This window comes from Clytia hemisphaerica, unplaced genomic scaffold (genome assembly GCF_902728285.1).
Source record: "Clytia hemisphaerica strain Z4C2 unplaced genomic scaffold, Clytia hemisphaerica genome assembly, whole genome shotgun sequence".
Classification (NCBI taxonomy): Eukaryota; Metazoa; Cnidaria; class Hydrozoa; order Leptothecata; family Clytiidae; genus Clytia; species Clytia hemisphaerica.
Genome location: NW_027103639.1, coordinates 13,669 through 37,533, shown reverse-complemented (window position 1 = coordinate 37,533; position 23,865 = coordinate 13,669). Strand labels below are relative to the sequence as shown.

The 23,865-nt window shown below is 37.1% G+C and overlaps 3 protein-coding genes across 3 annotated transcripts; all 3 read left to right on the top strand.

Moving 5' to 3' along the window:
- The first annotated feature begins 4,235 nt into the window (after window positions 1-4,235).
- On the top strand, window positions 4,236-6,483 carry LOC136802830 (uncharacterized). Its single transcript, XM_067059592.1, has 3 exons — window positions 4,236-4,290; window positions 4,486-4,795; window positions 5,010-6,483. Exons 1-3 carry the CDS (start codon window positions 4,236-4,238, stop codon window positions 6,481-6,483), a joined length of 1,839 nt encoding a protein of 612 aa, XP_066915693.1.
- On the top strand, window positions 5,908-8,494 carry LOC136802829 (uncharacterized). The gene has a single exon (XM_067059591.1). The coding sequence runs from the start codon at window positions 6,686-6,688 to the stop codon at window positions 8,492-8,494; it is 1,809 nt and encodes a 602-aa protein (XP_066915692.1). The 5' UTR covers window positions 5,908-6,685.
- An 8,034-nt stretch (window positions 8,495-16,528) lies between these two features.
- On the top strand, window positions 16,529-18,759 carry LOC136802827 (bifunctional 3'-5' exonuclease/ATP-dependent helicase WRN-like). The gene is made up of 3 exons (XM_067059590.1): window positions 16,529-16,995; window positions 17,466-18,288; window positions 18,535-18,759. Exons 1-3 carry the CDS (start codon window positions 16,529-16,531, stop codon window positions 18,757-18,759), a joined length of 1,515 nt encoding a protein of 504 aa, XP_066915691.1.
- Window positions 18,760-23,865: the final 5,106 nt, after the last annotated feature.

The following is a 23,865-nucleotide window of genomic DNA, read 5'->3' as shown; positions in this document are numbered from 1 at the left end:
GTGTCTTTTTTTCCTTTAAAAATCTGAAAAGTCAAGTTGGTATTGATGGGGGTGGGTCCCCCTTTTTTTAGAAAAAAGAGTTATCCTCAGTTGGTATTGATACCAAAATAGGGGGTGGGTACCCCTTTTTTTAAATAATATGATTCAGAAAGTTGGTATCCATATCAAAATGACAGCAAAACTTTCCTAATTTTTGCCCTTATAGCTAGAAAATACCACGGGATTTGTTTCAGCTTTTGAGTATAATGACTGTAAATGAGTAATAAGTTTTAATGACTTTGAAGTTTGTTTATTTTGGACTTTTTCGATATTTTCAAGTTTTATTTTTGATCAAGCCTGAAGCAAAAGCATTTTTTCTGTGATAGCATTTGGTAATGAGTGAATCTATTCTGTTCTAAAATTATGTACTAATAATAGTTTTTACACATCAATTATATTCAGATAATATTGATTCAGATTGATTTTGCTAGTTTCATTGGGTTTGTTTTTATTATATTGTCAGTTTTTAGTCATTTTCTATTTTAGCATATGACAATTTTTGTGTTGTGTTGAAGAAAGGGTATTTCAAAAATGAGTTTTTTTGAAGTTTCTCTTAGTACCCTGTTTGTGTGGGAGGGGGTGGGTTCCCTTTAAACAGCTTTAAACTCAAATTTGTCAGATTGGTAATTGGTACTAAATTAGGGGGTGGGTCCCATGATATTTTGTCAAATTCAAAAAGTCATGTTGGTATCGATACCAAATTAAGGGGGTGGGTCCCCCATTTTTCTGAAAATTATGATTTTCAAGTTGGTATCGATACCAAAATAAGGGGGTGGGTCCCCCCTTTTTCTGAAAATTATGATTTTCAAGTTGGTATCGATACCAATTTTGGGGTGGTGGTGTTAACTTAGCTCAAAAGGTCAAAAGTCAGGTTTTTGGGCTATGGGTTGGTATTATAAATGTTGACCCCCCCCCTGAAAACATTCGAATTACAAAACATTCGATTTTCGAAGGTCCGACGTTCGATTGACGTAATAAGATTGGAATGTCAGATACATCGTCAAAAAATTGCAGATTCTTCTGCAACAAAATCAGTTCAAACTGATTTTGTTGCAGACACTTGCAATTTGTTCTGCAATATTTTTATTGCGTTGCAGAGCAATTGCAGAAAAAATTGACGTGCTAGCTACATTTTGCAATTTCTCGCGCGCTTGCAATGCAACGCTAATTGCATTGCAGCCGCCTGAAAAAATCATCAGTGTAGCCTTAGCTTAAGGGTGGGAAAAATCACAATTTTTAGAAAAAAATTTTGATTTTGAGAAAAAAAATTACAAAAAAGTCTCACTAGGGGTAGGAAATTTTTGTAAATCAGGGAAAATTTTTCGAAAAAGTCTCTCTAAGGGTCACTTTTTCACTTAAATTTGGTCTCTCTAAGGGTCAGTTTTCAGAGGTCCCGTCCGCACATACCCCTCATTCACCAACCCTAGTACCCCCCCGGGTATTCATGATAACTTTGACTATNTGTCGTATATTTCTATATTCTTGTATTATAGCTAACACGGTGCGTATTATTATATTACGTATCTATTACATTTGAAAGATAGTATATTCAGTCGGTAGCATAACTTCATAGTGTACGGTCATATAAAACCACATGGTCCACATCGAACCGGATGTTAGAAATACATGAAATTTGAGAAGTTATGTATTTGTTTTTCTTTAATTAGTTTTGTGAAAACCGTGTTTTCACTGAAGAATTTATTTGTTTGAACTCAGGTGAAGTTCATTCAATGTTTTGATTTTTTATAAGCTTGGTAGCTTGTTTGAACTCGGGTGAAGTTCAATGTTTTGATTTTGTAAGCTTGGTAGCTTATGTATGGTGAACTTATTTTGAACTTGAATGTTCATATGGTGAAATTTGGTTTAATTTACCATTGTTGTTTGAACTTGGACAGTTCATATAATTGGAGTAATTTGATTGATTATATTGTATTTTTGGAACTTGATACTTGATTGTTGGTTCCTGTTATTGATTTATATTGTTTATTTGGAACTTGATTGCTGTTCCTGGATTATTATTGATATCGATTATTATTGACTGTATGGTTCTTGACTCTGTTGCTCTGACCTTAACTTGTGCTCGCTGGTGTGAGTGAAGACTAGTAATTCAAATAAGAAATAAATAAATAAGAAATACAAAGAAATAAAATCAAAAATCAAAATGTCTACAGATGCAGATAAAAATGTTAAAAGGCAGAGAGCAGGGTTCATGAACTACATGGACAAATTGTTCAATGGTGAAATAAAAAGGATCATGTCTATGGTGGCCGAGCGTTGTAATAGTGAAATTCGGAAAATTTTTGAAAAAAAACAAAAAATAAATAAAAAATTAAAAAATAAAAAATAAAAATGAAAAAAAAAATTAAAAAAAATTAAAAAAATTGAAAAAATTTTTTGAAAAAAAAAATAAAAAAAATTTTTGAAAAAAAAAAAAAAAAAAAAATTTTTTTTTGAAAAAAAAATAAAAAAAATTTTTGAAAAAAAAAATAAAAAAAACCTTTGAAAATTAAAAATTAAAAAAAAAAAATTTTTGGAAAAAACCCATAAACAAATTTTTGGCCCCCCTAAAAATTTTTTTTTTGTTAATTCTTTTTACCCGTGGCAGCTTTGTAATAAGGGCAAAAATCTAACTCCTGGCCGCTGCTTGTAATAATCCGGGCCGCGGCCCCCAGGGGCGGGAGCGGACGCGGTCGCGCGCGCGATCGATACATTTCCCGCCAAATTTTCACGCGTGAAATCTTCGCCGTGTCATTTTTACTACAAACCACCAAACCTACACAATGCTTTTTTCCTTTAGTAAGTGAAACAAACACTGAAATTTAGAAAAATTAAAAAAATTTTTTTGAGCGCGACTACTGCCTGAAGTCCAACCATCCACACGTGTAGTGGAATGTTTAAAAAGTAAACCTTTTCCATCATGTCATGAACAGGTAGTTTTATGGGCAACTAATTGGACCTGGAGGATAATGGTGTTTGTTGGTATGACTATACTTCCAGTTTTGTCTTGATAGTTTGCTTTGGGGAGGGACTCTGATCAGTCAGGCTAATTAGGCTAGATTCCCCCGTCGGATCGGACCGATTGAGGCCTCTACAGCTCTCCACAGCCCCCATAGGCTTTCAGACCCCTTCGGATACCCTCTGCCTTGCTCTCACTCAAAGCAGCACTCGCCCACAGTCAGCCGAAGCCTTCAAAAGGCTTGGAAAAGCTGGAAGGCTTGAAAATTTGCGAAATTCGTCAAAATTGGATAAAACGGTACCGCCGCGGACGGGCCCCTGGGGGGTCCGGCCGGGTGTCCAGGGAGTCCGACCGGTGCCCACCGGTCAGGAGCATGTGAGGGTACACCCCTGCATCATTGGGGGTCCTCCAAAGTTCCTCAAAGTATCGTCAAAAGCCGGCAAAAATCGTTCTAGGTCGCCCGTTGACCGATTTTGGAACCTCCCGGACACCAAACGGGGTCCCCGAAGGTCCCCCGGACTGGGCTGAAAAGGGTGGCACACATGCTTGCATGTCGACCGGTTTGGATGTCTGGGGGGNAAATTAACCTCAATTACAGTTTTATCGCTAGACATTATGCAAATTCAGTGGCACCTCAAATTGAAAGCTCTCCTCCCATCTCTCAATCAAATCCCTCATTTTCTTCAAGCACGGGTGTGAAAGTCAAATTGCCGACCTTAAATATCAAAAAGTTTTCTGGTGAACCCTCTGAATACCAGTCATTTATCGAGTCATTCACTGAAGCTATTGATAAGAAAACAATAGTATTCCACCGATTCAAAAGATGAATTATTTTGATCGGATTTGTAACGGGTGAGGCTGAAAGTCTTTTAAAAGGCCTCCGCTTATCTGGAGACAATTACAAGAAAGCTCTTGAACTTCTTAAAGAGAGGTTTTGGAAATTCTCAAATTTTGAAAAACTGTTCACATGAACAGGATTATCGAACTTGAATCTGTTTGTGACATTTCTGAGGTGAAAGAATTGAGAAAACTTTACGATTCTGTAGAAACAGAAATAAGAAACTTGGAATCTTTGAGCATGAAGCATGATGAGTATGGGCCATTGCTAGTCCCACTGTTGATCAACAAGGTTCCTAATGAACTGAAACTAATTCTTTCACGGGAAAAGGAATTTGATTTAGAAAATATTTTGAAGTCTTTCAAAAATGAATTAGAAGCACGAGAAAAGGTATCGTTAACTATGACGTCAAAAGAGAACGATAAAAGATCAACAGCTTCCTCACTCTATACAGGAAGTGAGTCCAAAAACATTTCGAGAAATTGTGTATTTTGTAATAGGTCGGGACACAATGAACAAAATTGCTCTTTTATTAAAAACGCAAATGAGAGAAAAAGAATTCTACAAATTGAGAGAAGATGCTTTGTTTGTTTAAAGACCGGTCACAGTGCGAACAATTGCAAAGCCAATTTCAATTGTTTTTCTTGTAAAGGAAGACATCACGTGTCGATCTGTTTTAAACAAAGGGACAAAGGAGATAGAAATGGTCGATATCACAGAAATGATAATAATAACAAAGTGAAAGAGAGAGATGCTAAAAATGAGGATAAAGGGAAAAGAGAGAGACACACTGATTCAAAGGGAGAGAGCACACATAATAAAGAAAAGGATGAGAGTGATAACATCACATGTTTGTCTACACACAGTTGTCAAGTGTACTTACAAACAGCAACTGCAACGATTTCAAGCCCGAACGTCTCCAAAGAAATGAGAATTTTATTTGATCTCGGTTCACAACTGTCGTATATTTCCCCCACTGCTGCTAAGCAACTGAAACTTAGTTCCGATGAAACAAAAAACATTTGTATTAAAACTTTTGGTGGTCACGTCGAATCGAAAAACCCTCGACGTTTTTTAAAGTGAAAGTTCAAACCAATGAAGGTCCAGAAGAAATTAAAACTTTGTTGCAATAACAATTTGTCATCCCATACGAAATGATTTCGTTTATGATGTTAGTAGTCTGCCCGAATTCCAAAATTTACAAGTTGCTGACAAAGGACTTGTTTGTGAAAAGTCTTTACGCGTTGATCTTCTTATCGGTGCAGATAACTTCTGGAAATTTGTAAAGAATAAAACTATTCGTAGTTCCAAGGGACTAGTTGGAACGGATACTAAGCTGGGCTATATTTTCTCAGGCCCACTCACTACTGACACAGTTTGTTCAACAACCCAAGCTTCTGTTACTCTGTCTGCACACACGCTTAACTGTCAGACATGTGATGTTGATTCAACTTTAAGAAAGTTTTGGGAAATTGAAGAGGTGGGTAGAACTGAAAGCCCAAAGGAAGTTGTTTTACAAGAGTTCGAAAGTAAAATCAAATTTGAACAAGCTCGTTATGAAGTTCAGCTTCCATTCATTGAAAAACATGAAATTTTAAAGGATAATCTTTACAACTCTACGCGTCGAATGAACAGCCTGCTTACGAAATTCAAGACAAACGAACAATTGTTACACGATTACGATGCAATCATTAAAGATCAACTACAACAAGGTATCATTGAGGTCGCTCCTGATACGTCTATTGAGGGACAAACGTACTACATGCCACACCGACCTGTTCTACGATTAGACAGGTTAACAACCAAGATACGCATGGTGTTCGACGCCAGTTCCTCTCTTGATGGTCCAGCTTTGAATGATTGTCTACACGCTGGCCCGTCGCTTACTTCGTCACTTTTCGGGACGTTACTTCGATTTCGAGCCAAAAAGATTGGTATCATCGCAGATTTGGAGAAAGCTTTTCTACAAATTCGACTCAACGAGAAAGATCGTGATTACGTACGATTCCTTTGGATTAAGAACATTAATGACATCAATTTCGACAATTTCTACAACAATGATCTCTTGACGTATCGCTTCTGTCGTGTCCTCTTTGGAGTGACATCTTCACCGTTCCTGCTCAACGCAACATTACGTCATCACGTCAACAAACACGAAAATGAACTGTTTCGAAACACGGTATTGAATTCGCTTCATGTCGACGACCTTTCTACGAGCTTCGACAGTATGCAAGAAGCCTTCGACTTCTACAAGAACTGTAAGTCTCATTTTGCTCTTGCGAGCTTAAACTTACGAAAATTGCAATCGAACTGTGCAAATCTAGAAGCAAAAGTTAAAAATTGTTACATGGGTGATCTTGAAACTATTGATCACAATTTGACCAAGGTACTCGGTATTCCTTGGGATAAAACTAATGACTCGCTGGTTATTAGTTTGAGTGAAATTCTACGTAAAGTGAATTTCGAAAATCCTACGAAAAGAAACGTTATACAATTCGCTTCATCAATCTTTGACCCATTGGGGTTGATTAATCCACTCGTCGTGAAATTTAAACTGTTATTTCAAAAACTTTGTACACAAAACTTACAATGGGATGAGCCCATTCCTGACGACTCGTTGAAAATTTGGAAAGAACTGATTACTGATTGAGAGAATGTAGTGAAATTCGTTTTAATAGAGCTTATGATTCCAGCAATGGAAATGTTACGTCCCATGAACTTCACGGTTTTAGCGATGCGTCGCAAGACGCCTACGGTTGTTGTGTTTACCTGAAGCCACTGTCGATTCGGGCGTTGCTACACCGTCACTCGTCGCGAGCAAATCGAGAGTTGCTCCACTCAAGAAAAAGACAATGCCCCAACTCGAACTTTTAGGGGCCCAACTACTTTCTCGATTATTGAAACAAGTTACCTCCGAGCTACAAAGTAAAATTATTATTGATACGTGTTACGCTTGGACTGATTCAAGCATTGTTTATTGCTGGCTGAAAAATGAGAAACTCTACAAACAATTTGTACAAAATCGCGTTAATGAAATTCGTGAAAATGATACGATAAAAGTTTGGAAACTTGTAGACACTTCGAACAATCCATCTGATGACAATTCGAGAGGACTTCTCTTCTCACAATTGAAGAACAACGAAAAATGGTTCCATGGTCCATCCTTCTTGTCTGGTCCAGAATCTTCCTGGCCTGACTTGAAGCCTGGTGATAAATTTACTGAAAAACTTACTGAGAACACTGTTAGCTTTTATTCTGGGAGTTGTCAATTTACTGATTTGACAACTGATGAGAAAATTACTTGTTTAACTTGTGATGAGAGTATTGATTTGATCCCCATTACAAAGTTTCATGTCGTTCGTGAGTATAAGGGCGACATGGAACAAGAAGAAACGGAAGGGGTTTTTAGTTTAAACACACAATTCGATGAGCCGACTTTACAGGCAATAATCGAATATAAGAGATTTAGTTCATTAACAAAATTGCTTCGTGTGATGGCCATGGTGATTGGCTTCATACGTAAGCTAAGAGAAAAAGTTAAAAAGAAGAAAGAAGAAAGAAGAAAACAGTCAACCAATACAATTATTAAAACTAATAATAACAATGAAATTGATGATATGGTCCAAGCAAAATTTGTTTTGCTCAAGGACGTACAAGAAGACTTTGATGACAAACAATTTGATCAAACGAAGAAATCACTCAACGTATTCACAGATTCCAACGGCATCCTTCGTTGTCATGGTCGTATTGGCAACGCTCCTGTTCCATTCGATACAAAGTATCCGATCTTACTTCCGAGACGTCATCCGTTCACACTACTGGTCGTTCGTGACAGCCACGTTAGCGTTGGTCACAACAAGACGAAAGAAACTTTGAATCACCTACGTCAATCGTACTGGATTCCAAAAGGACGTTCACTCGTAAGGACTGTTATTAACAAATGTCAACTTTGTAAAATCTTTGAAGGACAAAAGTGTCGGTATCCTGATATCCCTATTCTTCCAAGAGAACGTCTTGATCAAAACTTTGCTTTTACAAACATTGGCGTGGACTATGCCGGTCCCGTCCATATTCGAAACACGTTTGGTACCGACGAATCTACATACAAAGCATGGATCGCGTTGATCACATGCTCCACGACACGAGCTGTTTATTTAGACATTGCTGAAGATTACGGCTCCGACGCCTTTATTCAAATGCTTGAGCGCTTCTTTAATCGTTACGGTGCTCCTAGCAAAGTCGTAAGTGATAACGGCTCGAACTTCACGTCAAATGCAACGAAAGAATTCGCAAAATCGAGAATGATTCGTTGGTCGTACAACATCGAGGCCGCCCCCTGGCAGGGTGGTATGTTTGAAAGGATGATCCAATCCACGAAACGCATCTTAAAGAAGTCTCTACGTAAAGAGATACTAACTTATAACGAACTGTTAACGTTATTGAAGAGAATCGAAAACATTCTAAACAACAGACCATTGACTTACGTTTACGATTCTGAAGTTGGAGATCCACCATTAACGCCAAACCATCTCATCTACGGGCGTAAGATCGAAACAACAAACGTAAATACGGACAGCAACGACAACGCTGACGTATTAACATGTGACAATTTGAAACGTATTTTGGCTTCTTCTGGCAACAATGGAAAGTCGAATATATAACCAGCTTGCGAGAACGGGACTATGTTAAAAGCAAGCGTGGTATTGATACCACTATCAAAGTTGGTGACGTTTGTTTGATCGAAGACACGGGCTCTAGAAATACTTGGAAAATGGGTCGTGTCGAAGAAACTATTAGTGGTAAAGACAATCAAGTTCGTGCAGCAGTCGTAAAGACAATTAATGGCCCTTTGCGTCGGCCCATAAACAAACTTGTAATTATTGAAAGTACCAAAGACGAGAAACAAGAGATAGACTTGCAAGGCGTCAAATTCGTACAAAACGCCAAAGAAGAAATTAAAAATTTTGAGTAGTTTATTATACAGTCCTTTATATTTCGGTTTTTACGGTATATATATTTTACATGAGAAACGTAGTTTTGTTACTATATATTTCTTCGGTATTTTTAGACTCATTCGGTGGTGGGGAGTGTCGTATATTTATATTCTTGTATTATTGTATTATAACTAACACGGTGCGTATTATTATGTTACGTATCTATTACATTTGAAAGATAGTATATTCAGTCGGTAGCATAACTTCATAGTGTACGGTCATATAAAACCACAAAGTTGGCCTCGGTTTCTAGCAGATTTTCCATTTTTGTTCCTCAACCCATATGTTTTTCCAAGTACCGAATAGTTTATCACGTCCCCATCTTTCAATTTCTTAACCTCTCGTAAACATCCTTCTCTATTCCAATCGTAATTTCTTTCGTTACCATGGTTATTCGGCTTTTTCTTTCCAGATTTTATCTTCTCTTGTTCTTTTCGAAACCTGTTTTCGGCCTGCTCATCGGTTTCGAGTGATTCTTTCGAACGGACTCTCCCTCGTTTTCGGAACGATTGGTTGGTTGTCAGCACCCTAAGAGGAATTATAATTCTTTTAAACTTAAAGGAGCAGCATGATTGAGCCATTTTTACTTTATTGAGAAAAACAACTTTCAAATTTTTGCTCCAGTCTGCTCCAGTCCGGGGGAGGCACTTGGTTTGCCAACTGACGGCATGTGTGGCGAAAAAATTGCAACCCTTTCCACCGGGTACGAGTTTTTGGCCTATTTTTCCACCGGGGCGGGGGGTCTGTGACACAGGGGTGTATTAAAAAATAAAAGAACCGTACCTGTTGATAGCAGAAGCATTTTTGATAGTTTCGCACTCTTTTATAACTTGTCTCTTTATTTTGTCCTGCTGTTGTTTGGTAAAATTGCTAATGTCAGCTAATGGTGTGCGTTTTGGTTCACGAATCAAGCCATTTTTCTTTGCTTTGGCATAATGAACTCTCGCCTTTTTACTGACTGGAAATAGGGAAAGCCCTGTCTTAAATGTTCGAAAGGAAAGGCAACCTTTACAGTCTTTTAACGAGTGTAGTTCTTTTTCACACTGTGACAACCTTTTCCAAATCTTTTCGGAAAATGTATTCAAAATTTCTTCTTTAGGTGGTCTTGCTACTGACGTCGACTTCCCAATATCAAGTAATATCTTTCTGATGCCAACTAAATTCTTTGCATAGTAAGCCGAATTTATATCAAAAGTTTCAACACCACAAAAATACTCTTTAATTTCTCGACAGTGAATTTCATAAGTATTACTTTTGTCAACTGTACAAGCACTTAATTTTCCCAATTTATAACAATCTCGAACCAATAAATTAAAGACTTTCACTTTCAAAAATCCACAAGTCAGTGGGTCGTTCGCTGTCATTTTTTCTAATGAGAATGGAATAAGAAAAAGGGGAAAGGGATCTTTTCCCCGCCAAAAATTTTTCCCGCTCGAAATACAGCTGGAGGCTAGAAACAAAAGAGTAAATTCTAAAAGGGCCATGGGATCTCTATTGAGATAATGAAACCGTTTAAAAATTGGATAAAAACATTTCTTTATTGTATTGTGGACCATTTGTTTGCTTATTAACAAGAAAACAAATTGTAAAAGGGCCATTGGATCTTTTATCTATTGAGGTGATAAAGCCATTTAATGTATTTTAGCTATCGGAGTTAATTGAATCTATACATTTCTTTATTGTATTATGGGCCATTTGTTTGCTTATTGCGTAAAAAATATTCTGGAAATTAGGTCAGTAAAATCTCTACAAGCAACGATCTACTAGTAAGTTACCTTAAAATTGTTATAGCGGGATTAATTTCAAAACTTCGACGAAATTTTCTATTTCATTCCATTGAAATTATAATAAATAAACGAAGTTTGTTCAGGAGGATATGGTTTCATATCTATACTTAGACAACCACAAGGACACACCACACAAGGACAACCACACGTGATTCAAGATGGCGGCGGGAGTTGTGGCTAACATTGTTAAAAACATTGAAGCAAACACTTCAGAGCCATCAACTCCATTCATTGCAGGAATAGAAGACCTCTTCAGAGCCTCAAAGGATGAACTAATCAAATTGTTCAAAAGACTTGATACGAAAGTAATTAATCTTCTACGAGATCAACTCTTCTGTCTCTTCTTGGACCATTTTGACACCAACACCTTATCATCAAATGGATTTATAATCTCGGAAGATGAGCCAAAAAGCTGCCTAAAACGAAGATCAAATCTCCAATATGCTGTCCAGGACATCTATAACATGGGGCTCAGCATATTCGAAAACAAAATAACAATTAAACTAGCTGCTGATATACTGAAACACCCTCTTCTTCACGATCAGACACAAAATGTTATTGACCTGAACAGCAGACTTATTTTAGAAAAAATGACTGAACTTGTTAACAAAGTAAACATCATGCAGAAAGAAAACATTGACCTGAAAACCCATATTGTAAATCTAGAGAGGAAGATGGAGATAGTCATACTCAGTGTCGCAAATCAGCAACAACTACAGGTACAGCATCAACTACCTACACCACCACCTCTACTGACTTCTACTATTAATACCGTTGACACGAACAGACAACCAATCCAACAAATAGAAAATGTACTCCTCAAGAATACCCCAGCAAAAGACAGCCATCCAGAAGACTTTAGACCAAATAAACCCCCAAATCCATCTCCAAACCGTGCAAAGGATATCGCATCAGAAAACAAGAACAAGAAAAGATCACCACCAGTCTTTGGGAGAAAGAAAACAAACTCCAAAGTAGTAGGACAAACCAAACCCTTTTCTCTCTTTGTGGGAGGATTCAACCTGCGATACTCAATGGATGACATTCAACAAATTGTTCGAGATGAAATCGGTCTAAATGTCGTTGATGTCTCCCCAGTCAAACAAAATCCGTACAACCAATCATGCAAGATAGATATTCGTAGTGAGGATAAGCAAAGGGCCCTCGATCCAAGCTGCTGGTACCAAGGTCTTGTCGTAAAACCGTACCACCCTCCAAGATCTCCCCAATATCGTACACATGACAGGCGGACTTACCAAGAGCCACGAAACAACAGATACCACCGAAACCTTGACTATGACACCCATCCTGAAGACTACCGACCAAACCAGTTTACAAATGAAATGAGAGATAATTATGAGAACTATAGAAATTTAGACTTTGACAGACACAATGGATACCACAACAAATAAGATAATTACCTTAAACTGCAATGGTTTCAAAACAAACACAGTTTACATTGACAAAATTATCAACTCAAATGATATTATATTTCTTACCGAACTCTGGATCACTCAATCTGAAAAGTATCTCCTACACGATTATAAAAAGGACTTCCATGTATTCTTTGCTCCTGCGAAACAAGGACACACTGGTCGGCCCTACGGTGGTACTGCCCTATTTCTCAGAAAAACATCAAACCATAAACCTGAACTCATCTTACAAGAAGACTTCACAACAATCATCAAAATAAACTATTCAGACACACCATTGCTTATGATCGGTGTTTACCTTCAATGTATCGCAAACAAAAATGACTTCAAAGACATATATGCATCACAATTGAATACCATCAGTGGCATTTTAAAGCACTTCGTAGATTCATCAAATTCGATTGTACTTGGTGACTTTCAATCATATCCGTCATCTGAAGGATCAGAAAGAATTGCACAGTCCAATGCCCTATCACCCTTTCTAGAGAACTTTTTATCAGTAAACAACCTCATACCAATCGACATAAGCCATGGCTCTGGTCCATGCTACACATACAACCACCCTACACTTCCAAATCAGTCATACATTGACCACATCTGCGTTTCGTCAAACTCCATAAACCAATTTTCAGACACAGTCATTTCTGATCCAAACTTTCTGAACATCAGTGACCATTTACCAGTATCGACAGTTTACAAAGCAATAACAAACTCAGAATCCATACCACAAGTCAAATACATCGAAGAAGATTTTGTACCAAGCTTCATGTGGAAAAATGAAACATTCTTAAAAAGATACAAGTCATTATTGAATTCTATGACTTTTCAGACACTTGAATCCGAAAACATGGACTCCATTGAAATCCTTCAGAATGCTTTAAAGTCATGTTCTCTGGAAGCCTATAACCAGCTCAAAAACGACTCAGATTTCCATTCGATCAACAGGAAGCCATGGTGGACGACAGAGCTGTCAAAAAGTCGAAAACTACTCCAAAGTACGTTCAATCAATGGCGCTCAACTAACTTCAATCGAGACCCCCATAATGTTCATTATCATCGATATCTTTTTGCTAGAAAAAACTTCAGATCCCTCGTCAAGAGATGTAAATCCCAATCCACAGTCGAACATTACATTAACATCGAAAAAGTCAAGAAAATTAAACCAAAATCTTACTGGAGTCAGATTCGATTAGCCAAATCTTCACCACAGAAACTATACACCATCAATAACAAAACCAATACTGAAGACATTACAACCGAATTCAAAAACCACTTCGATACACTGCTCAATACACCAAGGACAGCACAGATCAACAATACTCGTACAAACGACCTCCTCGATAGTCTATTGTCTGATCTACAAGAAATGGATGAAATCGACTTTTTAGTAAACGAAAATGACTTACTAACTGCTATAAACAATCTAAACAAAGACAAGGCATACGACCCTTTTGGTATCAAAGCTGAACATTTTATCCACGGTTTTACACACCCTTCCGACCAGAATCTCTCATTTCTTTCACTAACCATAAACCGAATTCTAACCTCGAAACACTTTCCTGAATCACTGGCCACATCCCACCTGGTCCCTATCATCAAATCCCACCGGAAACCAATCAGCGACCCGAACAACTACAGAGGCATCAGCTTAATCCCAATATTAACCAAATTAATCGAACAAGTAATTTTACAGAAATGCCCACAATTAAAGCATCACGCAGACCACCAGTACGGTTTCTCATCAGACGGATCTACACTACATGCTGAATTCCTAATCAATGAAACTATTCAAAAATATAATACCCAAAATACCCCTGTATACATATGTAGTCTGGATGCAGAGAAAGCCTTCGATTCGTGCAATTGGCTTGAACTCTTTAACAAACTCAAATTGAAAAACATACTTCCAAATACGGTGCTACAATTTCTTATAAAACTTTACAGTCATGGAGAAGCAAAAATCAAATACAACAGTAATATTTCCAAGCCATTCTCTCTATCTCAAGGAGTCAGACAGGGGTCAATCCTGTCCCCATACCTATATAACATCTACACCGAGGATATCCTTCAGGAGATAACTAATCTTAACGTTGGAACCTTCTTAAACCCTAACATCAACACATCAATTATCGCCTTCGCTGATGACCTGATCCTCCTGAGTCCTAATCTAAAACATCTCCAGAAAATGATATCTCTTTGTCAGGAAAAAGGCGGTAATATTGGCTTAAAGTTCAATGATACAAAAACACAATTTATTGTATCTGGTAATTGCCCAATAGACAATCCCAGTATCTCAATGAATGACAAATCAATATCTCCCCAAAAAACCTTAAAACATCTGGGTTTTTTATGGGACACTAAATCGAAGAAGATCACTCTCGCTAAACACCAGGAAAATCGTATCCAAGAACTATGGGGCCGTCACATCTTCTCTCATCTCTAGTGGAGTCAGGAAAATGCATCCCAACATCATAGCAAACATCTTCAAATCAATCGTCCTTCCAAAAGTTCTCTATGGAATGGAAATCACTAACACTTCTAAATCGTTTCTTGAGTATCTAAACCGACAATGTCGCTCGGCCTTCAAAAACATGTTAGGTTATTCAAAACATGGCTCTAATGACCTCAACAAACTTTTTGGAGTTGCAGACATCATTCCGTACATCGAAAACAGGAAACTAAATCTTCTAACAATGCTAATGAAGAATCATCAAACATCTGCATACCTTCTCAACCTGTTAACGACACCTGACCGTCAATACTCAATAATTCCAGGAATTCTTAACATATGCAATCGTGAAGATATTGATATATGTAACTTGGTCCTTAACAGACATAAATCGTTTAAAGTTAATACGGGAGATCAGTTGGATACAGAACTTGTTAGCAAACTAAATTTGTTGATTGCTAACTGGAACATGGCTGAATGCAGGAACGAAATGAGGGAGATTATTAATAGAAATATTAATAGGAATTTTACGCCTTAATCTATTTTCTTATTGGTCACTCCTCTCGCCTTAGGCTCGTTTTCGATTCCTTTGACTATTTTTGTTTACCAGCCGGTACACCCAACCTATTTTTGTTGCCATTTTCTAGCTTTGTTCCTCATCTGGGGTACCTATTTCCACTACAATCCGAGCAACTATTACTTCCTAGAGCCTGTCCTAGCTTTTGTTCCAACCTACTTTAGAGTCAGTATAATGAATGTTTTATACACAAAAAAAGACATTTTTATCTTTGTACATTACTCCTGTACATGGAAAAGGGTGGAAAGCTTCCCGGAAAAAAGTAACTCGTAAAAAATTCTCAAATTAGCAATATTAAATTGTTCAACTGTAACACTAGAAAGTTTGGGTTTAGAGTCCTGTAAAATCAAGGCAAGTTTACAATTGTTGTCATAAGACAAAACTTTTTCATCCTCAGCAGGTCGAATACGAGAAACAAAGTCCACTATACGTAAAGCTTTACCTCTGGTAACGTCGTTGGTGCGTGTTGGGCGAAGAAAAAGTTCGTTCTGTGTAAACTGACGAGTAGAAGAAGGTTCAGCGGTCGAGCCAGAATTCAAAAAGGGAAGAACATTACCAAACGAAGAGCCAGGATTCAAAGTTTGTTGTTGTTGTTGTTGTTGTTGAGAAGAAAGAAGTGGGCGGTGAAGCAAAGTAGACATGGAATCGGCAGGAAAATTATTTAAAATGGCGGATTGAGCTGTAAGGTTTTCCCCTGAGGAACTGTTGCGTGTTTCGGGCGGAGGGGCGGAGCGAGACGAATGTTGTTAACTTCTAGAGTCTTTTAAACGTTGGAGTTTCTCTGTCTGTCGTTTAATTTCCTCAATCAAAACGTTTTTCTTCTTCACGAAGTTGGTTCTCTTTGTCACGTCTGATCGATTCCAGGAGCTCAGTTTCTTGATTTTTAAGATCTCGAAGATGTTGGCGGTAATGATCCATCTGCTCTGTTGAGAAGGGACGAGAATCGGGGCTTTTCCTTGTGTTTTCAGCAGATGAGCGACGATTTCGTGTAGATGGAGAAGAAGACGGAGACGGCGGTGGAGGTGGACCTTGGCAGTTTTTGCTTGGATGACCAAAATCATGTAAGTCATGACTTCTTTGGCATCCAGGGCATTTTTTCTTTCTGGTACCAGTATCCTCACTGGTTGGAGTACCAGGTGGAGTAGTCAGGAACATAAGTATTGAAAAGAATAGTCAGAAAGTCTGCCGTATACTATCTTCGCTTTTTTGATTTGATTGATAGCGCTGCGATAGAACGTCAGAGGGAACCCTCCGGCCAGATATGGTCGACGCATGCGCCAACTTTCAAAAATATTTAAAAGTTTCGCAATAGCCGTGGCCTTCTTGCCCGGAAGGGAAATATCGAGAAAGCCGAAAATTTAATCTTAGTTAAAGTAACCGCTGCTTTGTTATGATTTGAGAGCGCCATAATTATGACAAGAATCAGTTTAGGCGAGAAGGAGAGAGTAATCAGACATGGGAAATTTCAAAAAGAAAGATATCAGAACTGCAGTTGACAAATTAATGGATGGTTTTCCATATGAAATAAAAGAAAAACAGTTTGATGCTGTATACAATATTGTTCGTGGGAAGGATACTTTGTGTGTTTTTCCAACTGGATTTGGTAAAAGTTTGATTTACCAGATTATACCAAATTTGGCTAAAGAATTACATTTGGCAGCATCTCCTCTGGTGATCGTGATTTCACCTTTGGTAGCTTTAATCAAAGATCAGATCTATGAAGCTAATCAGTCACCACTGAATCTCAAACCCTGTGCTGCCCAAGAACACCAATCAGAAGCCCTAAAACAGTACAATATCATCTTCGGTACTCCTGAAATTTGGCTGAATCATAATAGCTCTGCTCAAAAGTTTTTGAAATCAACCTTTGCAAAGAAGAACCTGATGTGCTTGGTTGTGGATGAAGTTCATAAAGTTACATGGTATGCTTCCCCTCTTTTGTTGTTCCTCCGTTTTTTTTATTGACTTTTTTTTTTGTCTTGGCTATTCCAGTTTTATCATCCTTTGCCCCCCTGTGGATGACACAGATTTTCCAACTCAAAGAAGTATTTCAAAAGTACAGGATTTCCGATGCAATCCCAGTTTTTGGGCTGAAAAATCAGAATTTAACATTTAACATTTCTTAATCTTGGATATATATAATATAATATCAAAACTTAACCCCTTGTTGATTGAAAGTACCTAGTAAAAACAAACCAAAGTTTATCCCACGTAAGGGTCCTTTTTCAAAATCTGGCGTTTGAATATTTTGGTTACAGATACAGTATAATGAAAACCTTTGGCTTTTTGATTATTCGATTAAAAGAAAGGCACACTTAATAAAAATTTCTACTGCACCAGTAGTCTCTCAAGGATCTGATGTTTGACGATTTAATACTTTCTTACGTTTCAGGGGAGAAGCTTCAAACAATGAAAATGCGTTTCGAGAATCATTCTCCCGTATATGCGAGCTGAGATCATTTTGTCGACCAAACCTTCCTGTGCTTGCTGTCAGTGCAACTGTAAATGCAGACTTAACCAACCTCATCATGAGCAGTTGTGAGCTGTCCAAGAACGTCAAAATTATATCGACCTGCAGTGACCGACCAAATATAAAACTTAATATTGTCAATATCAAAAGTCAAGACAACTATGGTTCATTGCGGTGGTTAATAAATCTTGAAACAGACTTCAAAGTGCTTATTTACTGTCGCTCAGTTACTTTGTCAGGAAAGGTTTATTCTGCCTTGGTATCTTTATTCAAAGACCATACCAATTCACCTGACGAGATAATTAAAATGTTCCATGCAGAAACATCTCCTTCCTGCAAAAATGTTGTACAAGAGTCATTTCAAAATGAAAATTCTGTGGCTAGAATTTTCATCTGCACAAGTGCCCTTGAGTGTGGTGTCAATATGAAGAATGTCCGGTATGTCATTCATTATGGACCATCATTTGACACTACTGACTACTGTCAACAAATTGGTCGTGCAGGCAGAAATACAGATAAACAATGCCATGCCATTTTATACCAGTATGCAAATTCAAAACGTCACATTTCCCAGAAAATGAAGGACTATATGGGTATGAAATCCCAACTTTGTCTCCGGTCATCTCTGTTTTCGGAGTTCAATGAAAACAATAAAACAATCGCACCCCTCGAACCAAAACACAACTGCTGTTCGAATTGTTCCATTACTTGTGATTGTGAGGAATGTCCTACATATGATTATGAGGTATTTTTTATTTATTCTACTTCATAATTGTTACGTCATAGAATCTTTATAATAGGTTCAGAATCTTTATAATAGGTTCTTGTGAAAACAGGTTTTTAATTTTATCATTAAACAAAGATAAAGCTCTATAGTTTAACAAACATTCGAACCTAATAAATTTGAAAGACTAGAAGTGTGGACGAGCTATGAAGCGAAAAATGAATAGAGTTGTTTATATTTTAAAGAGGCTCACTTATTTTCCTTCAGGTTAAAGGTGATCCGAAAACTACCCCACAAGAAGAGATTCAATTGTTTCGTGTTGTTTCAACTGAACAAAGACAAATGGTAAGAGAGTTATTGGAAGGTTATGTCGAAAGTGTTTCGATTGGACTATGTATACCGCCTGCCATTGCTGCTGGGCTAACACCTGAAATGATTAGCAAAATTGCTAAGAATCTGGAAAAAATTGACTCAAAAACCTTTCTGGTCTAAAAACTATGTATTGTGAATGACAAAGCTGCTAACAAAATACTTCAAATTGTGAACTTGGTTTTTAATGATATGACACTGGATATTGAAAATAAGCCCATAGAAAACATGGTCCTAGATACTGTGAATTATTTTTCAGATCAAGATTCACTTGCTTCAGCCCTTTTTACTGATTGTAGCACTGATGAAGATTAGGAGTTAGGATTTTACATATTTTTTTAAATGTTACTTTTATTTTAATACAGTATACCAAAAATAAGGACCAATGCTGTTGTGATTTTGTTTTTTAATTTTTTTAAGTGATTTTTTTTCTTGATAAAAATCTAAGACATCTATGAACATTTTCAAAATTTATTTACAAAAAATAAGATAACCTTATGTTTTCTTTAGTTTTCCTATTTCTCCTAACAAATTGTCACATATTGATAAAAGACGATTCGAATCAGGTGCTTCGTCGTCAGTCGAGTCAAGAGTCGTCGGTCTCAAAATCAGAGTCGTCATTTTCCTCATTTTCGCTGTCCTCGTTAGTCTCATCTTCTTCATCATCAAATACAAAAATATTGTCTTTGAATTCACGTCGTTTTCTTGCAACCCAAGTCATGAAATTATCGTTAAGATTCGATAAGATTCTTTTGTCAAACTTACCAAAGGACTCGTACTCCCTACCAGCTTCTTCCTTAAAAGTGTCTGCTTCTTGATATGCAAGTGTTAGTTTTTTAATATCGTTGACAGATGACTGTGCTCGCTTAGAACTTTTACTTTCCTTTATTGTAAATGTTTTTTCAAAATTTTTTACAATTTTTTGTAGGTTTTTCATAGTCAATGCGACTCTTCTGGCATTTTTCTCGTTCACATTATTTTGTAAAGGTTTGATAAGCCCCTTTAGAAACCTATTTTAATGCTCTAGGTGGAGGTCACGTGATATATTTCTTCCACGATATCCGTGAGTGTTGACGAATCGGCCCCAAATCAATTTGAATGCTTTGTCAGGTTTTCTTTCGATTGTGATAAGTAGCTTCAAGATGGCTAGACCATATTTATGATGCCTCGTAGCTTTGAAATATAACAAAACAATTTTATAAGAATTCAAGAGCCGCTCTCCATCACCCTCCCTGATGGCATCGTGAATATTTCTGAGTATCAGGTTGATTGTGAATAAAGCTTCTTGATAGTTGAGGATGTGGTCTTCATCTGAATTCGCTTCTGTTGCTTGATTCCTAAAAAATTAAGAATTGTTATTTATTTATTTATCTACTTAAAATATATTTCTTTCAAAACCATATTTTTTAACCATGACCCCTTTGTGTATTTCCTATGTTTATTACTTAAATTTCTTTATCAAAATTATATATTTTTTCGAAGAAGTTTCCTCACCGATGAAAACTGTGTATCATCTCTTCGTGTAAATTTCGTTCTTGCTCGTTTCTAAACGGTTGATGGTCGCATTTGACACAGAAAAAAAACTTTGATTTCGATGAAGACGGGTTTGTCGATGCTTCCTTTTCTTCGCAGGTTTGATAAATGACAGTGAATCTTAAAAAACAAAACAAAAATAGCCAAGAATGTAATCGTAAATAGCTTTAATTATCAAAAGTACACAGAGAATTCAATTACAAGAAAATTGTGTGCTTAATTGTAGGGGGGTAAATTGCATTTCTTTCAAAAAAAATCTTTTCCTTTAGAACACCGACCCTTCTACAATTAAGCACACTGGAGTATAGGCTATTTGATACCATTAATGGTCCTTACTTTTCCACAATGTATCTTGCAATATTCTGTACGTATTCTTGCTTTTCCTCTGGTGTGCCGTTCTTGATCTCTTCCGGTATCGGATCGTCTGAAAAAGGAATACAAATTTATTAAAAGAAGATGCAGTGTAACGAAAGTGCAACCTCAAATATGAGTGCATTACTCAATGCCTCAAATAGTGATCGAAAATGGAATGTGTAGTTTCTTTGAGGTTTACCTTCAAAATTTTTCATGTTTAGATAATCCATCGTTACAGCAGCGATCTGGGCATCAAGCTCCTTGTCACAGTACTCAGAGTAGGCGTTCATAGCTTTGTGTGGTCCTTTTTTGGCGTTTGACGTCTGCATGACATTCATGGCCCAGGTCACGGTCCCGTGTTCCTTTCCTGAGGTTCTAATTCTGAATAGTTTGTCCTTCACCTATAATATGAATATGAAAAATTGAGTTTGTTGCTTTCCTCTCTTGTTGGTGTTTAGTTATCGAACTATTCTGTGCTAAAGACGTGTGGCTTACCTTTTTTAACACTTAATAATTTTTGAATTGAAAAACTCTTTTAGAGTGATAATAATTTTTAAAAGCGAAATACTGATTACCTCGTAAAGAGTTTTCCTGCAATGCCAATCAGCAAACTGAGGCTCTATTCCTTCAAGTCGTTCGATGTCATTTTGTCCGTCTTGTACAGCACGGATGAAGTTGACTGCTCGTTCTTCTGTTAGTTGATCACCCTCGAATCTTATTGGTGCTAGAATCTGACAGTATCAAACAAAGAAATAACTGTTAAAGCTGTTAAAGTACATAGATGAATTGGCATAAATCGATGTATGAATCTAAGATTTTAAATAAGCTTTAAGGAAAGAAAATATCATACTTGTTTTTTGTCGTCTTTCACAATCATGGGCACGTATTTTTCCTGAATCTCTCTCAAAATTTTCGCAATCCCAGAGGAGGTGTTTTCATTCTCAAAGATCAATCCAAGAGGTATAACTGTTGATTTTTCTGACATTTCTTTAACAAAAGGATGATTGATATGACGCGGTATATGCTTTTTTAGTGGCTCGAACGCCGGCAAGTATGATACGATCGATTTGGCGACAAGAAAAATGAATTCCTCTTTGACACGCTGACAAGTCTCTGTGTTCGGTAATACTCCAAAGCTTGTGTAAAAATCTTCGGGTCGATGATCTGAAATGTAAAAATGAGTGTCACTTTCATTTCCCATCAATTGTTCATATTAAGTTCGACCATCAAAATCCTTATAGGGGTTGGATTTGCACGTTAGTCTAAAACAAAAAACATTTGATTACCTTGAGAAGAAAGAACTCGATCTTTGACTGCAATGTGATGGAGCCAGTGGAGATCTTGATTTCTACTGTCGTTTCCTTGGATGCCTCGCTGTCACTCTAATGTCAAGATTATCGGAAACATCCTGAAGAAAAAAATCAACTCAGTTTGAATGCCAATATTCTGGAAAAGGTCCAGATGATAGGATCTAGCAAATCTATGAGTTGAGCTAATTGCTTTAAATAAATGAAAGATTACCGCATATTCCACAGATGCTGGTTCGTCGGGACTGGCCTCTATTGTTCTTTTCCATTCGAGAACTTCCTCGTCGTGGTTTTTAGCTAGCTCTTTATTCTTCTTCAACGCCGTTCGATAACTGTTGGTGACACACATTTGGTTAAACCATTTGAACGATTTCCGCTTGGCACCAGATGCAAAAAATAATTGATCATTGCGATGTGTCACTACGTTTGACCGACTGTTGAAATATCTCGCTTTAAAAAGTAATCCAATGCAAAGAGTACGGGCTCCAACGTGCCTTAAATTTGGAAAAACAACCTTTATTTACAATTTTTTTTATAATTAACTTTGGTAAGAAGATTATTTTTAAAATACACCCCGTTTTAAGTTTTAATGATCAACCAACAAAAATTCAAAATGTTAAAATTATGCATGAATTCAAAATTTCAAAAAAATACCACAGTGAAAATAACTCCGTACTTGTTTGGGTCGCCAATTCCTTTGATTGCTCCATTTATGGCGTGTGTCAGTACTGGACAAAGTTTTTCCACTTCTTTGTAATATGCAACGTCATCAAAAGATACCAAGGATTCGACCGAAACGTCTGTTACAAAGCTTTGTTTTTCAAGTTTACCCAACTCAAATTCACACACGTCTGCAACTTTCTTTTTGAAATCTTCCGCTTCACTTTCAGTCAACTAAAGAAACGAAGATTGAATACCTTTAAAGAAACTAATTTTGGCGGGAAGAAAATCATAAGTTCCGCGCAAAATTAATTTTTTTCACTATCCGCCGAATTAATTTTCCCTCGAGTTCAGTTTTCTCATCTCGAAATTAAATTTCCGCCAAAATTGGTTCCATTAAAGGTAATGATTTCAATTTCGATTTGTTTTAACAAGGATTCACCGACAAAGACTTGGTGGGATTCCCCTACTCACGTAAAAAGAGTAAAATTATAACACACAGTTACCTGGATTTCTGATGTACCAGGTTCGAGTTCCGAATCTAGATCAACGTGCCTGCGCTTTTGAGACGTTGATCGTCCCCATGTCCTTTTAAGGGTTTCAGCTTTCACAACGGTATCGATTCCCCGGTAACATTTCCTACACACGGTCGTAGATTCTTTTAAAGCATTGTTATTTAAAAAAGTAATTCCTTGGCTTTGGAGCCGTCCTATTATTGTATCTGTTAATTTGTATCGTGAGTCAGAGCTTGTTTTATATTTCTCTAAACATAACTTGCAAAAACTCATATTTTCCAACCATGTTTCTTCCTTTCGAAGTGCCACTCTAAACTGACTTAGGAGAAAAACGCATGGATTGAAAATGCATGTTTTCAGTCAGGCAACTTAGTCCCCAGTCTGCTTATTGTTTTATATTTTCAAGATCTCCAACGTATTCTAGATCAATTACACTTACATCGCCTTTGCTGTTTTAAAGAGACCCGAAACTGGAGGGTGTTTGGTTGTCCTAAGGTTTTCATTTTTTCATTGTTTGTAAACCAATTAATTTCTTTTCTTCGCACCAAAAGAAAAACTTTTTTCTGATCTGATTACTCAGCTGTTCGTTTTCAAGTATCGCACGGCTGCTATGATTAGGCACGGCTGCTTTTCAAAGACTTGCGTTGGAGTGTCAATTATNGCGAAGCGAATGTACATGAGCGAAGCAGTTTTGCTATCGTGTGTGCGTACCTTTAACTTTCCATTCTTTCAACCATCTATAAGGCAGGAGATGGGAAAAACGTTTCGAATCTCCGAGTTGCGCGATACCAAAATATAAAGGAGATAAAATACAAAGGATATTCAGCGAAATGGTAACTCAAATTACCTCCGTTATATCA

Excerpts from the sequence above, each read along its gene's own strand:
- LOC136802827 (XM_067059590.1), top strand. The coding sequence starts at position 16,529 with ATGGGAAATTTCAAAAAGAAAGATATCAGAACTGCAGTTGACAAATTA. Across the intron at positions 16,996-17,465 it reads GAAGTTCATAAAGTTACATG|GGGAGAAGCTTCAAACAATG; the intron begins GTATGCTTCCCC and ends CTTACGTTTCAG. Across the intron at positions 18,289-18,534 it reads GTCCTACATATGATTATGAG|GTTAAAGGTGATCCGAAAAC; the intron begins GTATTTTTTATT and ends ATTTTCCTTCAG.
- LOC136802829 (XM_067059591.1), top strand. The coding sequence starts at position 6,686 with ATGCCCCAACTCGAACTTTTAGGGGCCCAACTACTTTCTCGATTATTG.
- LOC136802830 (XM_067059592.1), top strand. The coding sequence starts at position 4,236 with ATGACGTCAAAAGAGAACGATAAAAGATCAACAGCTTCCTCACTCTAT. Across the intron at positions 4,291-4,485 it reads TTCCTCACTCTATACAGGAA|GAAGACATCACGTGTCGATC; the intron begins GTGAGTCCAAAA and ends TTTCTTGTAAAG. Across the intron at positions 4,796-5,009 it reads GATCTCGGTTCACAACTGTC|TAGTCTGCCCGAATTCCAAA; the intron begins GTATATTTCCCC and ends TTATGATGTTAG.